The 21,967-nt window shown below is 36.6% G+C and overlaps 1 protein-coding gene across 8 annotated transcripts in view; it reads left to right on the top strand.

Moving 5' to 3' along the window:
- LOC129775128 (polypyrimidine tract-binding protein 2) overlaps positions 1-21,967 on the top strand; it is a 658,886-nt gene that overhangs the window by 321,660 nt on the left and 315,259 nt on the right. For 4 of the 8 annotated variants that reach the window (XM_055779479.1, XM_055779496.1, XM_055779486.1 and 1 more), the window contains one exon: positions 902-922. The exons of the other annotated variants lie outside the window; for them this stretch is intronic. In XM_055779479.1, the coding sequence (XP_055635454.1) occupies positions 902-922 (21 nt within the window). The remainder of the gene's footprint in view (positions 1-901; positions 923-21,967) is intronic. 8 annotated transcript variants of the gene reach the window in all.

The following is a 21,967-nucleotide window of genomic DNA, read 5'->3' on the forward strand; positions in this document are numbered from 1 at the left end:
TAGTACGAGATGGTAAAACTATTTTTGACGAACTTTGTGGAACGTCGAATTTTTATGAACTTTCGAAACTTCAATTTTTTTGTTAACAATCATTTTTTTTTATAATTTATATATGTATTTGAAATCACCTGCATTTAGAAGGAAATTGATAAATAGCTTTTTTATTTTAAACTTCAGGATTCATAATTTGTGGCATAAAATGATTATTAACATACAAAAATTGGAAGTTTCGAAAATTCATAAAAATTCGAGGTTCCACAAAGTTTGTCAAAAATAGTTTCACCATCTTGGACTCATTTTTTAAATTTTCTACATGACTTTTGTTCTATATGACAAAATTTAAAAATAAATAAAAAATACATATTTTAGATATTGCAAATTAAAGTTTTTTTTGTGAATAAATAAAAAAGTACTATTTTTTTCAGTGTATATACGTTTTAATATCAATATGGTATAACTCTTTCCAAAACGCTATTTCGGTACGACTCATAGTTTTTGAGATATAAATTATCAAAGATTTCTCACTAAAATCGATATGACATTTTCAAAAGTTACACTTGAGTCAAAAAAATCCCAATTGCTGTGGAAAACTCATTTTCTCCAACCTAAACGGAATACGATTTTTTTAAATCTGCATTTTTTAGGACGATTTCATTCGGAATTACTCTAAATTTGTTTTTTTTTCATTCTTTACAACAATATCTTCTAAACATGTAGCCTAGATTTTCTCTAATCCTTTCTCGTAATTTCAGTTGAGGCCTATCGCTGATCTCCTTGACTAACTCGTCTTCCAGCTCTCTTTCTATGCGTCTATCCTCCTTTCTCTCTTCAACGGAATGGATAAAGTTGAGAAAGAAGAGTTGCATACATTGAACCGTTATCTTGTTTTTTCTCTTTCTAGCGAGGACTCAGTATTTTCGAGGTAAGCCAATGTTTCCCCTTCTCCAATCCCATTGAATCTCATTACCTGGCAACACTGCTCTGCACGCGCTCGATTTGCAATTTTGATAAATAATTCCGAAAAGCATTACTCTTCTCCGCGATAGTCAAGTGCGAGTGATTACCAAGTTAGGCTGCGGTTATTTTACGCTACGTTTCCCCATGGCGCGCCACCTGTGTGAAAGCATCCCCCCACAGCTCTCACGTTCAATATTTCTTCCATCAACACCCGCCACCAAAACTTACGCAACTTTCACCTTCGTACTCCGCGTTGCAAAGGCTATCACATTACCACTGAACTTTCATCTCTCAAATTTGTTGTTCGCACGCGAGACAGCATCCAATAAATTCCTCACCTCCATTCCGCCCCCTTTCTCTCAGCACATGCTGTTGCTGCTGCTGCGAAACGTCGAATATTTAAATCAGATTGCCAATATATTTTACTAACACGAGGAGCAGCAGCGCCTGCCCCCAATCTTCTTCTAATACCCACCCCACCCCCACGCAACACACGCAGAACGAACATTCATTTTCGCGAGAGTTGCGACTCACTCAGTTGCCCGCTGCCCTGCTGAAGAAAGAAAAAATAACACACCCCCAAATGAAGCCATAAGAAACATACGCGCGGGGGCGGAGGAAAATTTAGCACTTGCAGTCAGCAGCAAGCAGCAGGAGCAACATCAACCACTTGTTTCCTGTTTGCTTCCGTGGGGGCAAGCAGTGGAGGTGGCGAGGGGGGGGCGAGAGAGAGAGAGAGACCGAGAATTACTGAAGTGGATTATGGATTATTTATTCATCAAATTTGATTTGCAAGTGCGCGCCGCAGCGGTGGTGGTGAAGGGAGGGGTGTGCGTTACGCAATTCTTTCTCTCGTTTCGCGAACCCGAAAGGTTTTTCATCCTGGTGGAAATTGGATTTTTTTTTCGCTGCCACTGGTCGTTGTGGGATTTGTATTGTGTACGCTTTTCTACAAGGACATAATTTGGGATGATTTCTTATGGAATTAACGACGAAGAGTAAAGAGGGACGAACGGGGGGGGGGGGGGGGGGGGGGGGGGGGTGTGCGAAAGGAATGTATCAATGTCTGATAAATTGGATTATTATCCGAAAAAAGGCAGAGATTTCAGAGTGGTATGTTTATTAATTTTATACAATGTAATAAGCTGCATATATTTTAAAATATCGTTTAGAATAGTTGCATAGGAATAGGTGGCTCAAAAAAGTTGGATCCGGCAGATTAAAGATGATTCAAACTCCTGATAAATGTTACTTCTATTTGTGACTGTTGTACTTCTATTTATTCGGAAACCCATACCAATGAATTTTCTGTATTGGGCGGCTGCTAATCCAAGGGAACTCAATGTACTATATTTCCGCTCTTCAAACGTTACAGTACACAGATTTTAAACCGTTTGAGCACCTGAGATCGATTAAGCACGTGGAACGATTTCGCTTTTGAAGTTTGTATCGAGTAAAACCATTGTGTGTCACATCAGCATTAGGTGAGACTGCTGACTGCTCGCTAGTTGGAGCGAGACTGAATATTAGAAATAGCGAAAGGCTTATCTATACCCAATATTTTTTTCAAACGAATGACGTTAACATGCAATATCTCCTCCCTCCCCAGTGTTCGCACGAACGAACGCTACATTTACATTCCCAACGAGTGATTTACGCGCGCCTTTTTCGCAGTGGTATATAAAATTTATACCCATACCCACTAGAGTGCCAATGAAAATGGTCATCTCGAACTTTCAAAGGGAACTTGATTAAAAATGTTGATCACCACGACAAACTACCCTATATAAAATATCAGCTCAATCGGACTTCATGTACTAGTTTCGCACAGTCTTCAAAGTTGGAGTTTTTAAAAAAACGGAAAAATCACCCAAGTGGGGAGTAGAGGAAATCGGGGCTTTCGATTTTTTAATGCCAAATGTCTTCAAATTGCACGAAATGTCGAGATCTACCGCGATCCAAAAAAAAATATTTAGTCAAAAACCGACATTCTGGAAAACTTTGGAAAACGAGGCAAAACGTATGGTTTTTTGGGTGCTAATGAAAATCGTCATAACGATTTTTAATACGGGACTTCCTGCTAAATGTTGATTTGCACGATAAAATACCCTTTACTAAATATTAGCTCAATCGGACTACATTTACTAGTGTCGTAGACGTTAAAATTTGTGTTTTTTGAAAACCGAAAAATTACCCAAGGGAAATCGGGATTTCCAAAAAAAATCTTTTGATGCCAAATGTCTTAGAGTTGCAGATTTACTGTTATTACGATTTTTTTTTGTCAAAAATTGAATCTTTGGCACTTCGTCGTTTTTTTTTGTCTGAAAAGTCGATTTTTGACAATATTTGTTATTGAGATGACAGTAGATCTCGACGTTTCATGCAATTTGAACACAACAAAAACGAAAACCCGGATTTCCTTGGGCGATTTAAAAAAAACTCAAACTTTGACCGCTTTGCGCCACTCTCCCTTAAGTCCGATTGAGCTGATATTTTGCCTTGGGGAGTTTTTCGTGGGAATCAACATCTTTAATCAAGTTCCCTTTGAAAATTCGAAGGTCACTTTTTTCCCATACATCCATTGGCACTCTAATACCCACTCCTCGAAATAGAAAGTATGTGTAGGTAAGCACAGAATTTCACAGAACAAATGTATGGGAAAATCAATGTGCTTCCAATTTTTGTGGGTTGAAACCATTTACGGAATAGGGATCCGTAATGTATAACATATCAAACAATTCTTGAAGAATTTCCAATTCGATTGATTCGCAGTCAAAATAGTTATTGACTTAAAAACTATTTCGTTAAAAACGTGACATGTTTTCTGATTTGGTACCATTACTGGAAGAAGTTGTAACGGGTTAAGCGATAAACGCTATTATAATAGAGTGGTAACTTTTAAAAAGTGATAACTTTTATGATAAAATTTCCAGAAGATTGGTTTTATTGTCAATTTTATTCACTCAATAAAATTCTTCACAAAATATGACTTTTTCATCTATTGGGCGCATATGTCCCGTTTTCATTCATGAATTATTTGGTCAGCCTACCGATTAGGAATTATCCTACCAAATATTTGGAAATTCTGAGAGATTGTATATTTTTTCTGTGGAATTGCTGTTTGCATTTGTGCTAAGATCATATTGAAAATCGAGTTTTATTCAAAATTGTCCAATTTTTTAAGCCGTATAAACATCTCATGAGTGTAGACGAACACCCGTTCCCGTTCTCGAGTGATGAGCGATTTAAAAAAAATTAAAAAATAGATCAGTTGATGTTTTTAATTGAGAACATTAAAATATTAAATATACTAAATAGCACTCTGAATGTTAACTTTTAGTTAAAACCTTTAAAAAATTTAAGTTTTCAGTGGTTTTCGAGAAGTCAAGACTAGATAGACCCGAGCTGTTTTTATCTTTTTCGGGAAGCTGTTTTTTTTCTGCACAACATATCAAGATCTCAGAAACACTTATTTTTTAAATTTTTGAGATATATAATCTCCATTTTTATACTGATTACGAAAAATATATTTTCTCTTGAAAATTTTAAATGTTTGAACAGTTTAATCGTTTTGCGAACATTTTACAGCAAAAAATAAATAAAATGAAGAGGAATTCAAATATATTTTTTGTTATACAGCCATTCCACGCCAAACCGATATACAGGGTAACTTCGATATATCGTACATTTTACCATATCGTTATATCGAAGCATAATAAAGAACTCTGAAACGTAGTTTATATTCCTTTATTGTGTTGCTGTTTGAGTAAGGACTCAATTAGAAGACGAAGCCAACTTTTCTCATGATGTTTCCCTTCGTTCTGTTGATTGAAGTTTGATTCGTTTAGAATCCGGAATAACAAAACAGTTGTATTTCGGGGTTGGTTAAAGTTACAACACAAGCTGTAGTATCAAAATAGAGATAATTTATTTTTGTTTCAGAAAAAAAAATATCCAAAAAAATATTTTTTTGGACTTTGATAATGTGTACGTTATATCGAGGTAAAATGTACGTTATATCGAGTGACGTTATATCGAGGGTACGTTATAACGAGGGTACGTTATATCGAAGTTTCCCTGTAGTGGTTCTCAGATTTTCGTCTAAAGTGGTAGTTTTGTTCTCTATCGCAAATTGTGAGACCCGTATTTTAAATTTTTTTTAGGGTGACCATTTCCATTTTAGGGTGTTCAAAACCCCCATTTTTTCGCATTTTTGCCAAAAATGACTTTTTTCAAAAATTCATAACATTTGAACTACTAAACCGATTCAGATGATCGACATATCGAGTTAAGGCCTGGTCTTTTTTGAAAAAATACTATACCTGCAGAAAATTTGAATTCTGCTCTCGTTATTATTGATTGTATTCGTTTTTTATTGTTTTCGTAGTCTCGGGACCAAAGGTGCTATAGTTTTTCATATTTTTGCTGGAAAGCTGAGGATTTTACACACATTCAGATGATCGACATATCAAATTAAAGCCAATCACCTCGTCTTTTTTGGAAAAATACTATACCTGCAGAACCTGTGTTATTTTTTTCAAACAAAACTAGCTCATTGGATTTAATATGATATGTCGATCATCTGAATCGGTCCAGTAGTTCAAAAGTAATAATTTTTTGAAGAAAGTCATTTTTGGGAAAAAAGGGGAAAATGTTTTTGGGACCATTGGCTAACTTTGAAAAATTATAACTCAAAAACGAAAAAAACGCCTCCCTGGATTGGAGATATGTTGTGTGAAAAATCCTCAGTGTTCCAGAAAAAAATATAAAAAATATAGCGCCTTTGGTCCTGAGACCATGAAAACTATAAAAAAAAACTAAGACAATCAATAATAACGAAAACATAATTTGAATTTTCTGCAGGTATAGTATTTTTCCAAAAAAGTGATTGGCTTTAATTTGATATGTCGATCATCTGAATCGGTCTAGTAGTTCAAAAGTTATGAATTTTTGAAAAAAGTCATTTTTGCCAAAAATGCGAAAAATGGGGTTTTCGGACCACCCTAAAACGGAAATGGTCACCCTAACAAAAAAATTAAAAAATCTCATAATTTGCGATAAAGAACAAAACTACCACTTTTGACGAAAATCTGAGAACCACTATATCGGTTTGGCGTGGAATGGCTGTATATGTAAAACAAAGATTTTCCAATGTACGTATAACTCATCATCACAAGAGAAAGGCTGATTAGATTTGAGTCATCTATATATCGTTGTGTATCTCTTCACACAAATTAGAATGATAGAATACTTGGAATTTAAGATGGATAGGAAAATTCGAAAAAAACGACTATGCATACTAGCGTGCCGATGAAAGTCGGTCATCCCGAATTTCTAGAAGTTACCTTATAGAAAATGTTCACCACCTCGAAAAAACACCCCTTTGCAAAATATCAGCTAAATCGGACTTCAGGGGGAGTGACGCAAAGCGGTCAAAGTTTGAGTTTTTTTGAAAATTAAAAAAAATGTGTTGATGTCAAATGTCTTAAAATTGCATGAAACGTCGAGATCTAGTGTCATCTGGAAATTTTTCTTGTCAAAAATCGACACTCTGGGACTCTGGTTTTTTTTTTGGAATACGAGACGAAACGTATGGTTTTGAGTACCAAAAAAAAAAAAAAAAATCTCGATTTTTCATTCGGAACATGCTGCGAAATGTTGATATGCACAATAATATACCCTATTCAAAATATTGGCTCGTTCAAACTTCATTTATTAGTGTTGCAGACGTCAAAATTTGAGTTTTCTGAAAAACAAAAGATCACCGAAAATCAGGGTTTAGAAAAAAAAACAAAAATTGATGCCAAACGTCTTCAAATTGCATTACTCGCCGAGATTTACTGTTGTCTTGAAAAATTTTTTTTTTTGCGCTTGGTCTTTTGTTTGTCTGAGAAGTCGGTTTTTGATAAAAAAAAATTTTGAGATAACTGTAAATGTCGACGTGTAATGCCATTTTAAGACATTTGGCATCAAAAAAAATTTCCGATGATTTTTCTGTTTTCAAAATTTTTTAATTTAAACGTTTGCGACTCTAATAAATGAAGTTCGAATTAGCAAATATTTTGCATAGGGTATATTATCGTGTAAATCAACATTTCGCAGCAAGTTCCGAATGAAAAATCGAGATAACTATTTTTATCGGAACCCAAAACCATACGTTTCGTCTCGTATTCCGAAAAAAAAAAACTAAGTCCTAGAGTGTCGATTTTGGGTCTCGTCGTTTCATGCAATTTTAAGACATTTTTTTTTTTTTTTATTAAATCGTTTATTTTTACAGGCTCAGTTACATAAGTTTAAAGGAGCCAAACTCCTATCTGTATAGTTACAAGTATATATAAACATTTTTTATTAATGCTAATGTTAATGAAGTAGAGAACCGATTACTCGCGGCTTGCTCGAGTTTAGAAGGGTGACATTTTGTTTCAGGAAAAGGATGGGATATAAGGATATGTTGACAATGTTCACACTCACATTCGCACTCACATTCATCATACTCAATTCTTAAGCCTATCTTATATCTAACATGTATTTACATTTCACCTTATTCTATTGTTAGTAAGAAGGGATTTGATTTCTCGCGAAGGAAAAGGAAAAGGAGAATATAAGGATATAAGGACAATCACACACGAAGATCGATAGCTTTTAGGAAGACATATATTTGGGACATGTAATCAAGGTCTAACCGAGCCAACACATCTCTCACCGGCACATTGGGCTGCCTTCCTCTAGCCCGAAGAGAGTTTTCTAAATTCGATCTGGCAACAAGATACTCCTCGCACGACCAAACAACGTGTTCGATGTCGTGGTAACCTTGGCCACAAGCACAGATATTGCCATCGGCAAGACTAAAACGAAAGAGTAGCGCGTCTAACGAACAGTGATTGGACATGAGTCGGGAGAAGGTGCGAATAAAGTCCCGACTCAAGTCCAGACTTTTGAACCATGGTTTGAGGCTAACCTTAGGGATAATCGAGTGAAACCACCGGCCCAATTCATCTTCGTTCCATTTACGTTGCCAGTTAGCGATGGTATTTTTACGGACTAAAGAATAAAATTCATTGAAAGCGATTTGACGCTGATAAATATCGCCTTCAATTGCACCTACCTTTGCCAATGAGTCAGCCCTCTCGTTACCCGGAATTGAGCAATGTGAAGGGACCCAGACAAAGGTAATGACATAACAGCGTCTGGTTAAAGCACTCAAATTTTCTCGTATTCTCTCAAGGAAGTACGGCGAGTGCTTTTCCGGCCTCACTGAACGGATAGCTTCGACAGAGCTAAGACTATCCGTTACAACGTAATAGTGTTCAACAGGTCGTGAGGCGACGCTGTCCAGCGCCCAATGTATTGCTGCCAATTCAGCAATATACACAGAGCAAGGATTCTGAAGACTGTGGGAGGTGCTAAAAATTTCGTTGAACACTCCAAATCCTGTGGACTCTTTTAAGACATTTGACATCAACAATTTTTTTTCGAAAACCCCGATTTCCTTTACCCTCCCCCCTTGGGTGATTTTTCGATTTTCAAAAACTCAAACTTTGACCGCTTTGCGCCAATCTCCCTCAAGTCCGATTGAGCTGATATTTTGCGTAGGGTGTTTTTTCGAGCCGGTGAACATTGTTTATGGGGTAGCTTTTTGAAATTCGAGATGACCATTTTCATTGGCACCCCAATGCACATCTATGTAAATTAAAAAAAGGAATCACAAGTCACAGTTGCCAAACTCGAGGACGGATCGTCCGATTTGAGCCGTCTTTATTTTGTTGTGTTCGTCTCTGGACGTATATTAATGTAACGGCGAGGAAAAATTGGATTTGATTTTTTTGAAAATTTTGATGAAGAATGGAAAAATACAGAAAAATTGATTTCCTATATTTTCTACAGTAATAGCACTATTGGTAAATTAAGTCGACCTGGATTCGATACAACATTTATCACACCCGAATAGCAATCAATACAATACCGAAAACAAATCCATTCAGTCAAAGGAAAGGTTTGAGTTCTAAAATAAACTAAGCTGGAATGATACTTTTGAATTGATTAACAAACCACAATTGCTAACACTCGATCCTTTTGTTTGGCCGAGGGATCGGAATTATTGTTGGATCATCCTTGAATTGAATGGCACCAGTTATTCCACTCTTGTATCAGATTTCAAATATCATTAAATAAAAAAAGGCTACCACGAGGGGGAACTCATAATTACTTCTTCTTGATTCCACCGGAAGCAGAAAAGGAAACCTTTTTTTTTCTCCCCACCATCATCGGTTGACCGTTTCATTGTTATTTGAAGAGCGAATTTCTTCAAAGCGCTTTGGGTTAATCATTCAGCAGCAACCCATAATTGGCCGTAAATGATGCACCCTAAAATAATAAGAGTCGCGAGCAGAAGGGCTGAGCTAACAATATTTACATAGGTTTTCTGGCGCTCACCCAAAATTGTTAATTGGAGTTTTTTTTACTAACTGCTTGGAGTATTGCAAGTTGAGAAAAATCATTCACTTCGCGACAGAAATGTGCAACAACCCTTTCCGCCCTGGAGGACCGAAGGAGAAACTCTCAAGGACGATATTTCTCATTCCCCTCGTTCATCCCACAGTCAAAGAGGGGGTGTAATTTATCTAGCCATCTGTCACTTGCGCGATTCCATTGTTCTTGTGCGCAGCAAACGGTTTCCCATTCTTATCGGGCTCTTATCAACCAACCATGGCCACAGACGACCGTACAATTGTTGGCACTTTTATTCTAATGAAACAAAATGTGCAGGACACAGGACACAGCTTCCCTCTCTATCTCCTCTCTCCCCTATCGGTGGCCACGTTTCCATATCAATTAAAATGAGAAATTATTCTTCCCTGTCAAATCGAATCGGCTGGATGCTGCGGTGTCGGTGGATCGGGTTCTCGGTGAGGACGCTACGAGCGCTTCCGAGAAAGAATAAATCAACCTGAAATTCATTTGTTCAGACGCGCGCGCACTCCTTACACGAGCCAGGGCCATCCAACCGGGTCCAAATGGTTTACAGTGTTTTTTTTCTTATTTTCGCTGGACGCATGAAACATTTCTGGGTGCTTCCCGAGAAAAACGGATTGTCTCGATGGAAATAATAATTCAATTGCTGATTTCAGGAGCACCTTTTTTCGCAAACGGGACTAAATCCTCTTATCAATGTATATCTAAATATAACATCAACACACACAGAAACAAATTAACCCTCGTTCCTAACTCTTACGAAGTGTATTTTCTCTACTCGCTTCAGGATTCTATTGAATTTTCTAAATGGTTTCCATAGCTAAACAAAAGCGAACACATCTCATTCATTCGCACACAACCGTCGATAGAAAATGGAAAATCGACTTAAATATTAAAATTTTTGCCATAGCTAAAAGCTCAAATCGGTAAGACGCATTCATCCATGGTTATTCCTTACTCCCCATCCCACCCTTACCACCATTACCGTTTGTGTCACAGTGTTTTGCTCCATTACTCCTCTCTTCTTGCTAGGTAGAGTCAACTTACGACGGGGGGTGGGGGAAGGAAAGCACAAATGTATGTTAAAATAATCGAAGCATAAGTTCAACCGAGAAGGATTCGAATATATGTTGTGTTTGCACACAGAAATAGGTATCTCCCGTTTCTCCTCTCGAAACGGGGAGCGGAGCATCCTGAGCGCTGGGAGGTGCGCAAAATGGGATTTGCTTACCATATAAACTCTAATTGATTCGAAGAGTGAACAATGAATGTATTTATTCAAGTTGAAATCGAGTAACTAAATTAGAGAAAACACATCTAACGAATGGATGATGATGTGTGCGTGTGTGCTGTTTTGTTTTCAGACGCCTTTTACGCCTCGAGTCATCACTCTCAGAGGTATAGACCATATGAGAAGGCGCTGTCGGTACAAAAATTAGATAATGATGTGAGTTCCCCCCTACCCCCAACCTCCAACACACTCCTCTCCTAAATATATGCAAAACACCGAGTAGGAGTGGAAAGCAATATCACAATTCAAACATTTGTTTGATGGAAAAGTTGTATTCCTTCAGCCATTCTCCCTGCGCACTCTTTCACACCCACACACATAACCAAGTCTTCCCCCTCCTCACCTGGGGATAGGCTCGAGAAAGCGATATCGTTTCGTACCGGATGCGAAAGGTATTAAGGACAGAGAGGTATTCCATCTTTCAGTCAGCAATAGTTTTGCCCAACCGAAAGGGGAAAACGGGAACTCTAGACGACTTCTAACGAAGTGGGTGAGCGCGTAAGTAAGTGGAACAGGGTTTGGAACATTGTGCGCCGGGAATCGAAGCTAAAAACTATTGTTTTAGGTGTGTGCTTTAAGAGAAACTATGTTTCGGGAGGGTAACTAGTATCCACTTTTTAAGGGACTGATAGCCAAACATTCAATCGGTGACGACTTCATGAGGAGTTAGATTCACATCTGTGCACAACTTCTCGGCTCTCATTTTGTTAGGTTTTGTATGCAAACACAACAAGAAAAAAATAGCCGGAAAAAGTCGATTCTGATTCGGCTCTCTCTGTTTTTTCCTTCAATTTATCGTTGACGAGCTTACAATTATTTCTAGAAGGTTCATTCAAATTGCTTTCATTTGAAGAAAAAAGCTAAAAACTTGATCAGACGATTTAAAAGTTACAAATTTTTGAAAATGATACTTCATCGAAAGCAGAACGGGAAAAAATTACATAAAGTAGAACCCCGAATATTCGCGGAATAGTCTGGCAAAGTAGCCGCGAATAACGGAAATCGCGGATAACGCCATAAATGACTAAAAATGAGGTGCAACACGAAAAAATGATATTTCAGAATGAAAACTAAGTTTGCCACTTTTTTTTTTTCCAAAAATGCCCTTTTCCGAAAATTCATAACAGACGAATTTCATGCCAACTCGTCTTAGGAGTTGGCAGCACCATCTCAGATAGAAGTGAAACGTTGTGGGTGTAAAGACATTGGTCATTTAAGCAAGTTTGCATACTTGAAATATTCAAAAAAAATTAGACTACTTTTTCGATGAAGCCAATTTTTTTTGTCTTAATTTTTTACAAAACTTATTAACTTAAAAACTATGATACCTACAAAATTATTGTCAAAGGACGAAATGTAGGAAATTGTTTAAATTTCTTGGAAGAAATTTTCGCTAACGAAAAAGTTATTTAAAAAATTAAAATTCATTCTTCTCAAAACCGTATTTTTTTAAAATTCCAAAAAATATATATATGAATAGCCCTTACAATTTCCAACAAGTCGTCCATACATCAGAAGATGGGCACTTTTACAGAGAAAAAGTTTTTCAAACAACAACTTTTTCATGTTTTCTTTGAAAAAAGAAAACAAATTATCCTAATTTTGTTTGAAGTCAGGATAGCGATATAGTGTATTCGACAAAGTTTTAGATCTTGTTAAAATTTAAACTTTTGTGTAAGACATCAACTTTCTATCTTTTATAGTTTTTGGAATATGAGTCATTTTTGTATGAAGACTCCTGAAAAAATTATGTTTTGCTCGTAACATGTTTGTGTGTAAATTCTCACGTTTGACATGTTCTTAACATGTTTCTAAATAGAGAAAAGTTAGCAGAGCATTTAAAATGCGATAATTTATACATAAAAATGTAACGAATTGAACATTAATAGTATTTTTTCAAAGAAAAACATGAAAAAATAGGTGTTCGAAAAACTTTTTCCATGTAAATGTGCCCATCGTCCGATTTTTTTTGTAGGTTTCTTTTAAATTATCAAAGATTGTTTTGGAAAAAAATTTCATTATAATAAAAAATTTGAAAATTTAAATTCACTTTTCTCGAAAAAATATGCTTTTAAAATTCTTAAAAAATTGATATAAATAGCCCGTAAAATTTCCAACAAGTTTTCCATACATCGGACAATGGGCACATTTACATGAAAAAATTTTTCGAACAATAACTTTTTCATGTTTTTCTTTGCAAAAATACTATTAACGTTCAATTCGTTGCATTTCTATGTATAAATTATCGCAATTTGTATGATCTGCTAACTTTTCTCTATTTGGAAACATGTCAAGAACATTTCAAACGTGAAAATTTACACACAAAATGTTACGAGCAAAACATTATTTTTTTCAGGAGTCTTCATACAAAAATTACATATATTCCAAAAACGATAACTGATAGAATGTTGACAAAATTTCATATTTTAAAAAGATCTCAAACTTCGTCGAATACACTATATCAATATCTTGACTTGAAACAAAATTAGGATTAGTTGATTTTTTTTTCAAAGAAAACATGAAAAAGTTGTTGTTCGAAAAACTTTTTTCCCTGTAAAAGTGCCCATCTTTCGATTTATGGACGACTTGTTGGAAATTTTAAGGGCCTTTCATATATATGTTTTTGGGAACTTTAAAAAAATACGTTTTTGAGAAAAATTAATTTTAATTTTTAAAATAACTTTTTAACGTCAGCGAATTTTTTTTCCATAAAATGTTTGGTATTTTTTGTGAAAATTTAAACAATTTCCTACATTTCATCCTTTGATATGAACTTTGTAGGTATCATAGTTTTTATGTTATATTTTTTTTTAAATAATGGCTTTTTCCAAAAAGTAGTCTAATTATTTTTCGAATATTTCAAGTATGCAAAGTTGCTTAAATGACCCATGTCTTTACACCCACAACGTTTCACTGCTATCTGAAATGGTGCTGCCAATGGCCAGTCGAGTTGGCATGAAATTTGTCTACAATCGAACTACTGAACGGATTCAAATTATTGACAGTTGAAATTAAAGGCAATGAGTTAGTCTCCTTCGAAAAAATATTACTTATTATTATTATTGATTTTTTATTTGCTTTTTATAGTTTACATGGTCTCAGGGCCAAGGGCGCCATATTTTTTATATTTTTTCTTGAAAGTTGAGGTCTTTTTTAATAACATATCCAAGAATCTGAGGGGTGTTTTTTCGTGTTTGTAGGACGTGAAAATTAAAAAATTGAAGAGAAATGAAACAAATCGGAACAAAACATTTCCTGCTCTCCGACTTACGGACGGCAAAATCGAACCAACATTTTTTCGATAAATCTTTAAGCATCTCTGTACACATCTCCAGCCCCGAATGTAACGAGCAACTAATGCAGCTGCGAATCACAGTTGTTCGTAAATTGTGTAAATTGTTCTCTCGAAATGCAAATGCTGTGCAGGAGAAAGAGAGGGAAGTAAAATATTGCAACGGAAGCTCCGTATTTGCATCGGGTTGAGTGTTAAGCGGGTATTCTAGTGTAAAGGCACGAATTTCGAACGTCTCCTTTTCGAGCTCTGAACCAATGAAACAAATAATATTTTTGTAATCCATTACTTTATTTTTGGTTTGTCAAACTTTGAAAAATACAAAATTAATTTAACAAAAAAAAAAAATTAAAAAAAGGTACCAGCTGTTGTTGAGAGTTCCAGGGAAAATGTTTCGAGAAATGTTTCTTACCATAAGAGGATAAAGTTTCATTACGGCTTCGGTTGCTCGAATAATACGATTTCACTAAAAATACACGTTCTTGTAAATTGTACATCTTGACACTAAAAACCATCCGATCAGACTGAACGAGTAGCCGAATATTATCGTCCCGAAGTTGGGAATGCAGTGTTACCATCGACGGAGCGAAAAAAAAATATAAGGAGCTATTCGATTTTTTGCGTGAGCGTTTAATCTGAAAGACCCTGTACAAAATTATTGGTTCATGCAATTTAGAGATGTACAGGATATCTTCGATATAATTCTTCGACCCTCATTATGACGTACCCTCGATATGACGTACATTTGATCTCGATATAACGTACACATTCTCAATGTGTAAAAAAATATTTTCGGAATAGGTACTGAGAGTTTCGGAGTTTCAAACACGTTGGAGACTGAAATCGAGAAATATGATTTTCCCACAACAATTGGGAATTTTTTGACTCAAGTGTAACTTTTGAAAAGGGTGTATCGATATTAGTAAAATGATTCTTTGATAATTTATATCTCAAAACTATGAGCCGTACCGAAATAGTGTCTTAGAAAGAGTTATAGCGTATTGATGTTAAAATGTGAAAAAAATATACACTGAGAAAAAGAAATAGTACTCTTTTTTATTTACGAAAAAAAAATTAATTTGCAATATCTTAAATATAAATTTTTTATTTTTTTTTAATTTTTGCATATAGAATAGAAGTTTAAAAAATTTTAAAAATTTGTCCAAAATGGTAAAACTATTTTTGACGAACTTTGTGGAACATCAAACTTTTGCATGTTAACTATCATTTTAGCCATTAATTATGAATCCTGATAAGATTTGAAATAAAAAAGCTCATTGTCAATTTTGAAGACATGTGGGTTTTGAGATATAATTTATCAAAGACTTTTCTTACTAAAATCGATGCGCCCTTTTCGAAAATTACACTTGAGTCAAAAAAATCCCAATGCTGTGGAAAACTCAAATTTACTCCAATTCAAACGAAATTCAAACTTTCATGCCAATCAAAAATACTTTTTTTTAAAATCTGCATTTTTAGGACGATTTCTTTTGGAATTGCTCACCAACGACACCTGATAAACCATAAAAATGAAAATTAAGGAGCTTAGAAGGAAGGGGTGTAAGTGACTTGATCGATTTCTCTGCATCAACTTTTTCTTTGGTTAATAACTCAACCTCAAAAACGTTCCAATTTGAGTTTGCTATTGAATCCGATAGATGAAGTTCTGACTTATCTTCTACATTGTCAAATACTGCTGGGAGTGTGTTTGCAGCTAAGTTATGACTAAAAGAGAGAGAGAGTCAATGTAGAGAAATCGATGATGTCACTTACATCTCTTTCATTTTTAGCCCCTCAACTGATATTCTAAGAGGACTTTTTCAAGGCTAGATGCCAATGAACTTTGTAGTTGAAAGTCTCTATAATAGAAAAATAATCTATCAATCAATCATGGAATTGCTGAAGTCCTCGGAAAATTTAATCTCCAGTTCAGTTCCACGGAAAAAATACACGGAAAAATAAACTCCGATTTTGCCTCGATCATGTGTATTTATTTCTCCAGAACACAAAATTGCGAAATTTTGATCGAACATTTTTATTTGAATGAAATGATGTTCAGGTATTTAACTGTTTGTTTTCCGTGGGTGTAAAAAGCGGAGAGCAGTTTTTTCAAAGGACATCTGCATTTTACCAACTTTACAGGATAAAGAATAGGGTGCAAATGAAAATGGGCATTTCGATTTTTAAAAAGTTGCCCAATAAAAAATGTTTACCACCTCGAAAAAATATCCTATGTAAAATATCAGCTCAATTGGACTTGAGGGAGAGTGACGCAAAGCGGTTTGAGTTTGAGTTTAAGTTTTTTGAAAATCGAAAAATCACCCAAGGGAGGAATGAAGGAAATGGGTGTTTTGAAAAAAAAATTTGATGCCAAATGTCTCAAAATTGCATGAAATATCAAGATCTACTGTTATCTCGAAAAAACACTTGTTTTTTTTCGGAATACGAGCCGAAACGTATAGTTTTTGGTGCCAATAAAAATAGTCATCTCGATTTTTCATTCGGAACTTTCTGCGAAATGCTGATTTACACGATAATGTACTCTATGTAAAATATTAGCTCATTCGGACTTCATTTACTAGTGTCGCAGACGTTGAAATTGAGTTTTTTGAAAACCGAAAATCACCTGAAATTAGGGTTTTGAATTGTTTTGTGATGCCAAATGTTATAAACGTCGAGATTTATTGTTATCTCAAAAAAAATTTTTTGGCACTTCGTTTTTCCGTCTGAAAGGTCGATTTTTGTTGCATAGCTCAAACTTTGCACAGGGTGTTTTTTCGAGATGGTAAACATTTTTTATAGGACAATTTTTTTGAAATTTTAGGGTCGATTCTTCCCCATACATTCATTGGCACCCTAATAAAGAAATTTTGGGATATGATCAACTTTTGACACATTTTTCAAGACCTATCAACGATTTTACAAATTGAACGTAAAATCCGAAAATGTAGTATGATACTAGTAGTAATTTTAAATCTTGCGAAAGGAAGAAAAGAGAAATGAAAAAAAAGAGAAAGAAATAGAAAGAAAAAGAAAGAGAAAGAAAAAAAAGATAGAAAACAGAAACAGAAAAAAAGAAAGAAAAGAAAAGAGAAAGATAAAAAGAGAAGCAAGTTGGAAAACAGGAAAAATGGTAAAGAGAAAATGAAAAAAAGAAGAAAAAAAGAAAAAAAAGGGGAAAAGAGAAAAAGAGAAACGAGAGAAATTCATAATTTCCTATCTTATGTTCAAATCGATTGGTGCCAAGATCTTGAAATAAATTATATGAACAATAAGCGCTTGAAAATCCGATAGTATAATATGATACTAGTAGTAATTTAAAATCAAAAAGCTTTTGGTAGAGTAATCACTAAAATCAAACGTTTTCGAGAAATTTTAAATTTAAGATCTGTAGGAAAAATAGTTTTTTTCGAAATTTGAATACATTCCAAAAATAAATTACATTTGAATACATTGCATATCCAAAAAAAGAAGTCAGGATAACACCCGTTCACCGAGATTTTGTCATACTGCGTGATTGGTACAATGGGTTCAACCCGGATGAAAATATAATTGTATTACATTTTCATTTTGCCCGATTTCGAAGCGGGATTCCTGCCCTGTCCTGAAGACGTTGGACCGGGAAAAATCCAGTTTACGTCCAAGATATGCGGAATCAATCGCTACAAATATCATTGTAATATTCCTTACTGAATGTGTTCCTTAACCCTCCTCTCCCTGCGCCGCTCTCCGCCGCTTGCCATTTATCGCCATTTCATTCGTGAATTTTTCTCGACTATATCCAAGAACGAATCTTCGTCGAGGTCTCATGACAGCGATTTATACCCCTCACTTTGGCTTCCGACGCTTTCCTCCGTCATCGTGCGCCCATATCCTGGCTGCTTTCATTTTATTGTCTATACTTAAACAGTGTCATCCCATTTCCCCCTTTTCTCACAACAACGTTAGATATGTTCCCAAGGTAAACATATTCGTGCAAATTTTACCCATTTATATGTGTTTTGAGTAACAGCAGCAGCAGCAGAGGAAGCTACGAAAGGCAGGAGTTTCGATTTGATACCATTTCTAGTCGCGTTAGGTTCGCTATGGCAGCAATGGCAGCAGGCAGAGCCTGTGAAAGGATTTGCTTTTGACCGACGTGAAATCGATTTCCAGTAGTGTTTGGGAAAATGTTAGAATAATTTGAGCGAACGTGATCAACGTCGTCGTCTTCACGAACGTAATCAACTGTGCAATTTCATAAACTCTCGCAAATTCTCATTTGTCCGACTCCACTCGTTACTCTGTCTGACCAACAAAGGATCTGAGGCGGCACGGATAAAACTTGAAAGAGGTTCGTCGCTCCTCCGTGTGGAAATATTTTTCTTCCGTCCTCAATTTTCCCAAAAAAAATGCGAGGGACAAAAAATAAAGCAGCTTTGTCTTCCATCAGCACCACAAGAGTCAAATCGTTGACTGGTGGGGTGATGGTGGCGAAAGAGAGGAGGGGGTATGTAGCGTTGTAAAATTGGAAAGCAAATAACAGTTGAAAGAAGATGATGGCTAGCAGCAGCAGCAGCAACAGCCGTATCTCCAGCGTTCCGTCGGTTTGTTTGTTTTTTATTGTATCATTACTAAGGGATAATAAAAATGTTGCCTATTATACGGACACAACTCGGTTTGTCGTGGGAAGAAGAAGGGTGAAGTGGGGGGGGGGGGGGGGGGGTTAAGTCACGGGAAGTGGTGACATGCATACACGTATGTGTGTATGTGCGCCAGTAGGTGGAGAAGGTCGGGAAAGAGAGGGGGACTACAAAAGACTACAAAAGAGTTGAGGATTTCGCGTGTCACTCTGAATTTGTATGTCCAAATCCTTCAAAGCCCGTTTCGTTCTCGTTTCGTTCGCGCGCTGTGGGTTTTTCTGCACCGAGAGAAAAAAGGGAATGCGTGGGGGGAGGGAGAGGGCGTCGTCACGCGTGATGAATGCAATGGTTCCAAAATGTTGGTAGTTGACACTTGTATCTCGTTTTGATGTTGTTTTAAGTTTTTCAGGTGCCAAAAAAGCAAGTGAAATTAAAACTTAATCTTTCAGTGTAAAGCATCGTCCTCCTATTCGCGGGCATCGTATAATTTTAGGCGCAAAACATCATGGCACAAAGTTCCTTTGTTGATAACGGTGCAACTTGGTACCCGGAATGAGAATGAGAAAGGATCAAATTCAAATGCATCAGTGCATACGCGATGGCGGCGGCTTCGTCATCCGCCGCAGGTAGAGTCAGTGAACGGAACTTATTTCGGGAAGATAAATTTGAAGGCCGGCGAAGCCGATAGCAAGCGGCGGCGATATGCGGGCGAGAACTGACGAATGGTAACGGAGACCTAATACTGCACGTAAATAGCAGTCCTCAAGGATCGGGAGTTCCCCGAATGATGATGAAATGTTACTGATGCCGAAACAAAGAGAATGGTACTTCCTCGGACCATGATGTGTACACTGTTTCAAATAAAGGGTTCTTTAGACTTCACAAATCCGGGGAATATTGATTTCAGACAGAATCCCAATACAGGGAAACTTCGATAAAACGTACCCTCGATATAACGTACATTTTACTTCGATACAACGTACACATTTCCAAAGTGCGAAGGAAAATTTGTTTCAATACTTTTTTTCTGATAGAACAATGAATTATCCGTATTGTGATGCTAAAACAAGTTTTGTGCCTTCAATCAATTCCGAAATACAGCTGTTTTTGTGATTCCGGATTCTAAATGAATCAAGCTTTAATCAACAGTACGAAGGGAAACATCATGAGAAAGGCTGGCTTCGTCTTCTGATTGAAGATGTTCATTAACTTCACTAAAACAGCAACACAATAATGTATTATAGACTACGTTTGTGAGTACTTTATTATGCTTCGATATAACGTACAATTCGATACAACGCACAATTTTGAAAGTGAAATGTACGTTATATCGAAGTTTACCTGTATAGCTTCTCGACATATGCATCGATGACGACAACATAGATCCTCATAGAAACGTCTAGAAAGTCTGTGAAATTTTGTAGCTTTTGCCAATATATTCTCTACTATTGTGTTCGATGTCGAGACGGTGATGATTTGACTGAATTTGATTTTTTTTTTGCTTCTGCAGCAGCTCGAGTAGCAGCGCTCTACGACTTGTGACGTGAAAAGGGATGAAGTTGCTCAAAAAGAATGCGCAGTCATTTGAAACCGACTAATGGACAGAGAAACTTTGCTTACCCTCCCCCTCCATTATCGGAGAAGATTCCATCAAGAAAATTCGGCCAGAGTGAAAAGGGTACGCGATGTGTCTGCAATCAACGCGCGCTCTGCTAGCCAAAAAAAAAAGAGGAGTCCCGCCTTGAAGAGGATCATCTTCGGTGATGTCGTTATTGTTTGGACGGAATTGTGGGTGGAGATGAAGTGGTGGGTCCGGTTTACACAACCTACTTACCTACTTTGGGGAACCAAAAAATTCAAATGAGGATGTTGAATTTTTCCGTAGACCTTGGCACAAATCTGAAAAAGGTATTGAAAAATAAATAATCATTGAAAACAACGTATCAAGCGTTTTTCCGAACTTCTATGACCCTAACATATTTTCCGCCGGCGTTGTCATTACTAAGTACATCTTGTTTTTTCATTCGGTCAGAAATTATTCGCAGTCTGTTTATATCGTAAGACAGAAAGAAAGAAAGAGAGAAAAGGATAGAAAGAGAGAAAAAGAGAGAAAGAGAGAAAAGGAGAGAAAGAGAGAAAAGGAGAGAAAGAGATAGAGAGAGAGAGAAAAGGAGAGAAAGAGAGAAAAGAAGAGAAATAGAGAAAAGATGAAAAAGAGAAAAAGAGAGAAAGAGAAAAAAGGAGAGAGAAAAGGAAAGAAAGAGAAAAAAGGAGAGAAAGAGAAAAAGAAAAAAAGAAAAAAAAAGAAAAAAAGAAAGAAAGAAAGAAATAAAGACATTTAAGATACATGGTTCGTGGCGAACCCTATAAATATCTTGGATTCCGACAGCTCACCGGGATTCGCCACTCCGACATCAAGACGGAGCTGCGAGACAAGTTCTTGAGTCGAGTGAACTGTGTCCTGAGGACTTTCCTCAACGCGGGGAACAAGGTACGCGCGATCAACACATTTGCGGTTCCCCTGCTGACCTTCAGTTTTGGTGTAGTCAAATGGAGCAAAACTGATCTAAAGGACCTTGAGAGGAGGATGAGGAAAGCATTTAAAGAGGACGGAATGCACCAGCCTCAATCGGCACTGGAGAGAGTTTCACTGCCACGCAAAGAAGGGGGACTTGGAATAGTCGACATATCTGCACTGTGTGTTGCCCAGGTACGACAACTGCGCGAGTACTTCGCAGAACGCGCCAACCAAAACGCGCTATACCGGGCTGTCTGCGCCGCCGACAGAGGATACAGCGCTCTGCACTTGGCGCAAGCGGAGTACCAACTCAACTGCAATCTGCAGACAGTGGAGGAGAAGATTGCAGCTTGGAAGCAGAAGGCAGTGCATGGTGCCCACCCCCATCAACTAGACCGACCACACGTCGACAAGGCCGCATCTAATCTGTGGCTAACGCGTGGTGAACTCTCTTCAGTAGTAGAAGCCGACATGATAGCCATCCAGGACAGGATAATGCCGACGAGAAACTGCAGGCGGTACGTCTGGCATCAAGACGTTGAAAAAAAAGGGTGGGTTATATCTATGATATAACCGCAAAGCTGACGTGGGACTACATTAGCTTAGCAATCATTTGTTTGAATTGATTGAATTTTTGATTGAATGAAACAATTTCCGAATTCAATTGAATTGAATTGCTTTGTGAGTAAAAAGATTGTATAATGCCATGTAAGGTCAAATCATGAATTGTGATAGATTTATTCATTCATTTTCGTCAAACAAATATAGGCTACATACTTATATATTAATGATACAATGTTTTCTCAAGTTAAATA

This window comes from Toxorhynchites rutilus, chromosome 1, assembly GCF_029784135.1.
Source record: "Toxorhynchites rutilus septentrionalis strain SRP chromosome 1, ASM2978413v1, whole genome shotgun sequence".
Taxonomy (NCBI): domain Eukaryota; kingdom Metazoa; phylum Arthropoda; class Insecta; order Diptera; family Culicidae; genus Toxorhynchites; species Toxorhynchites rutilus.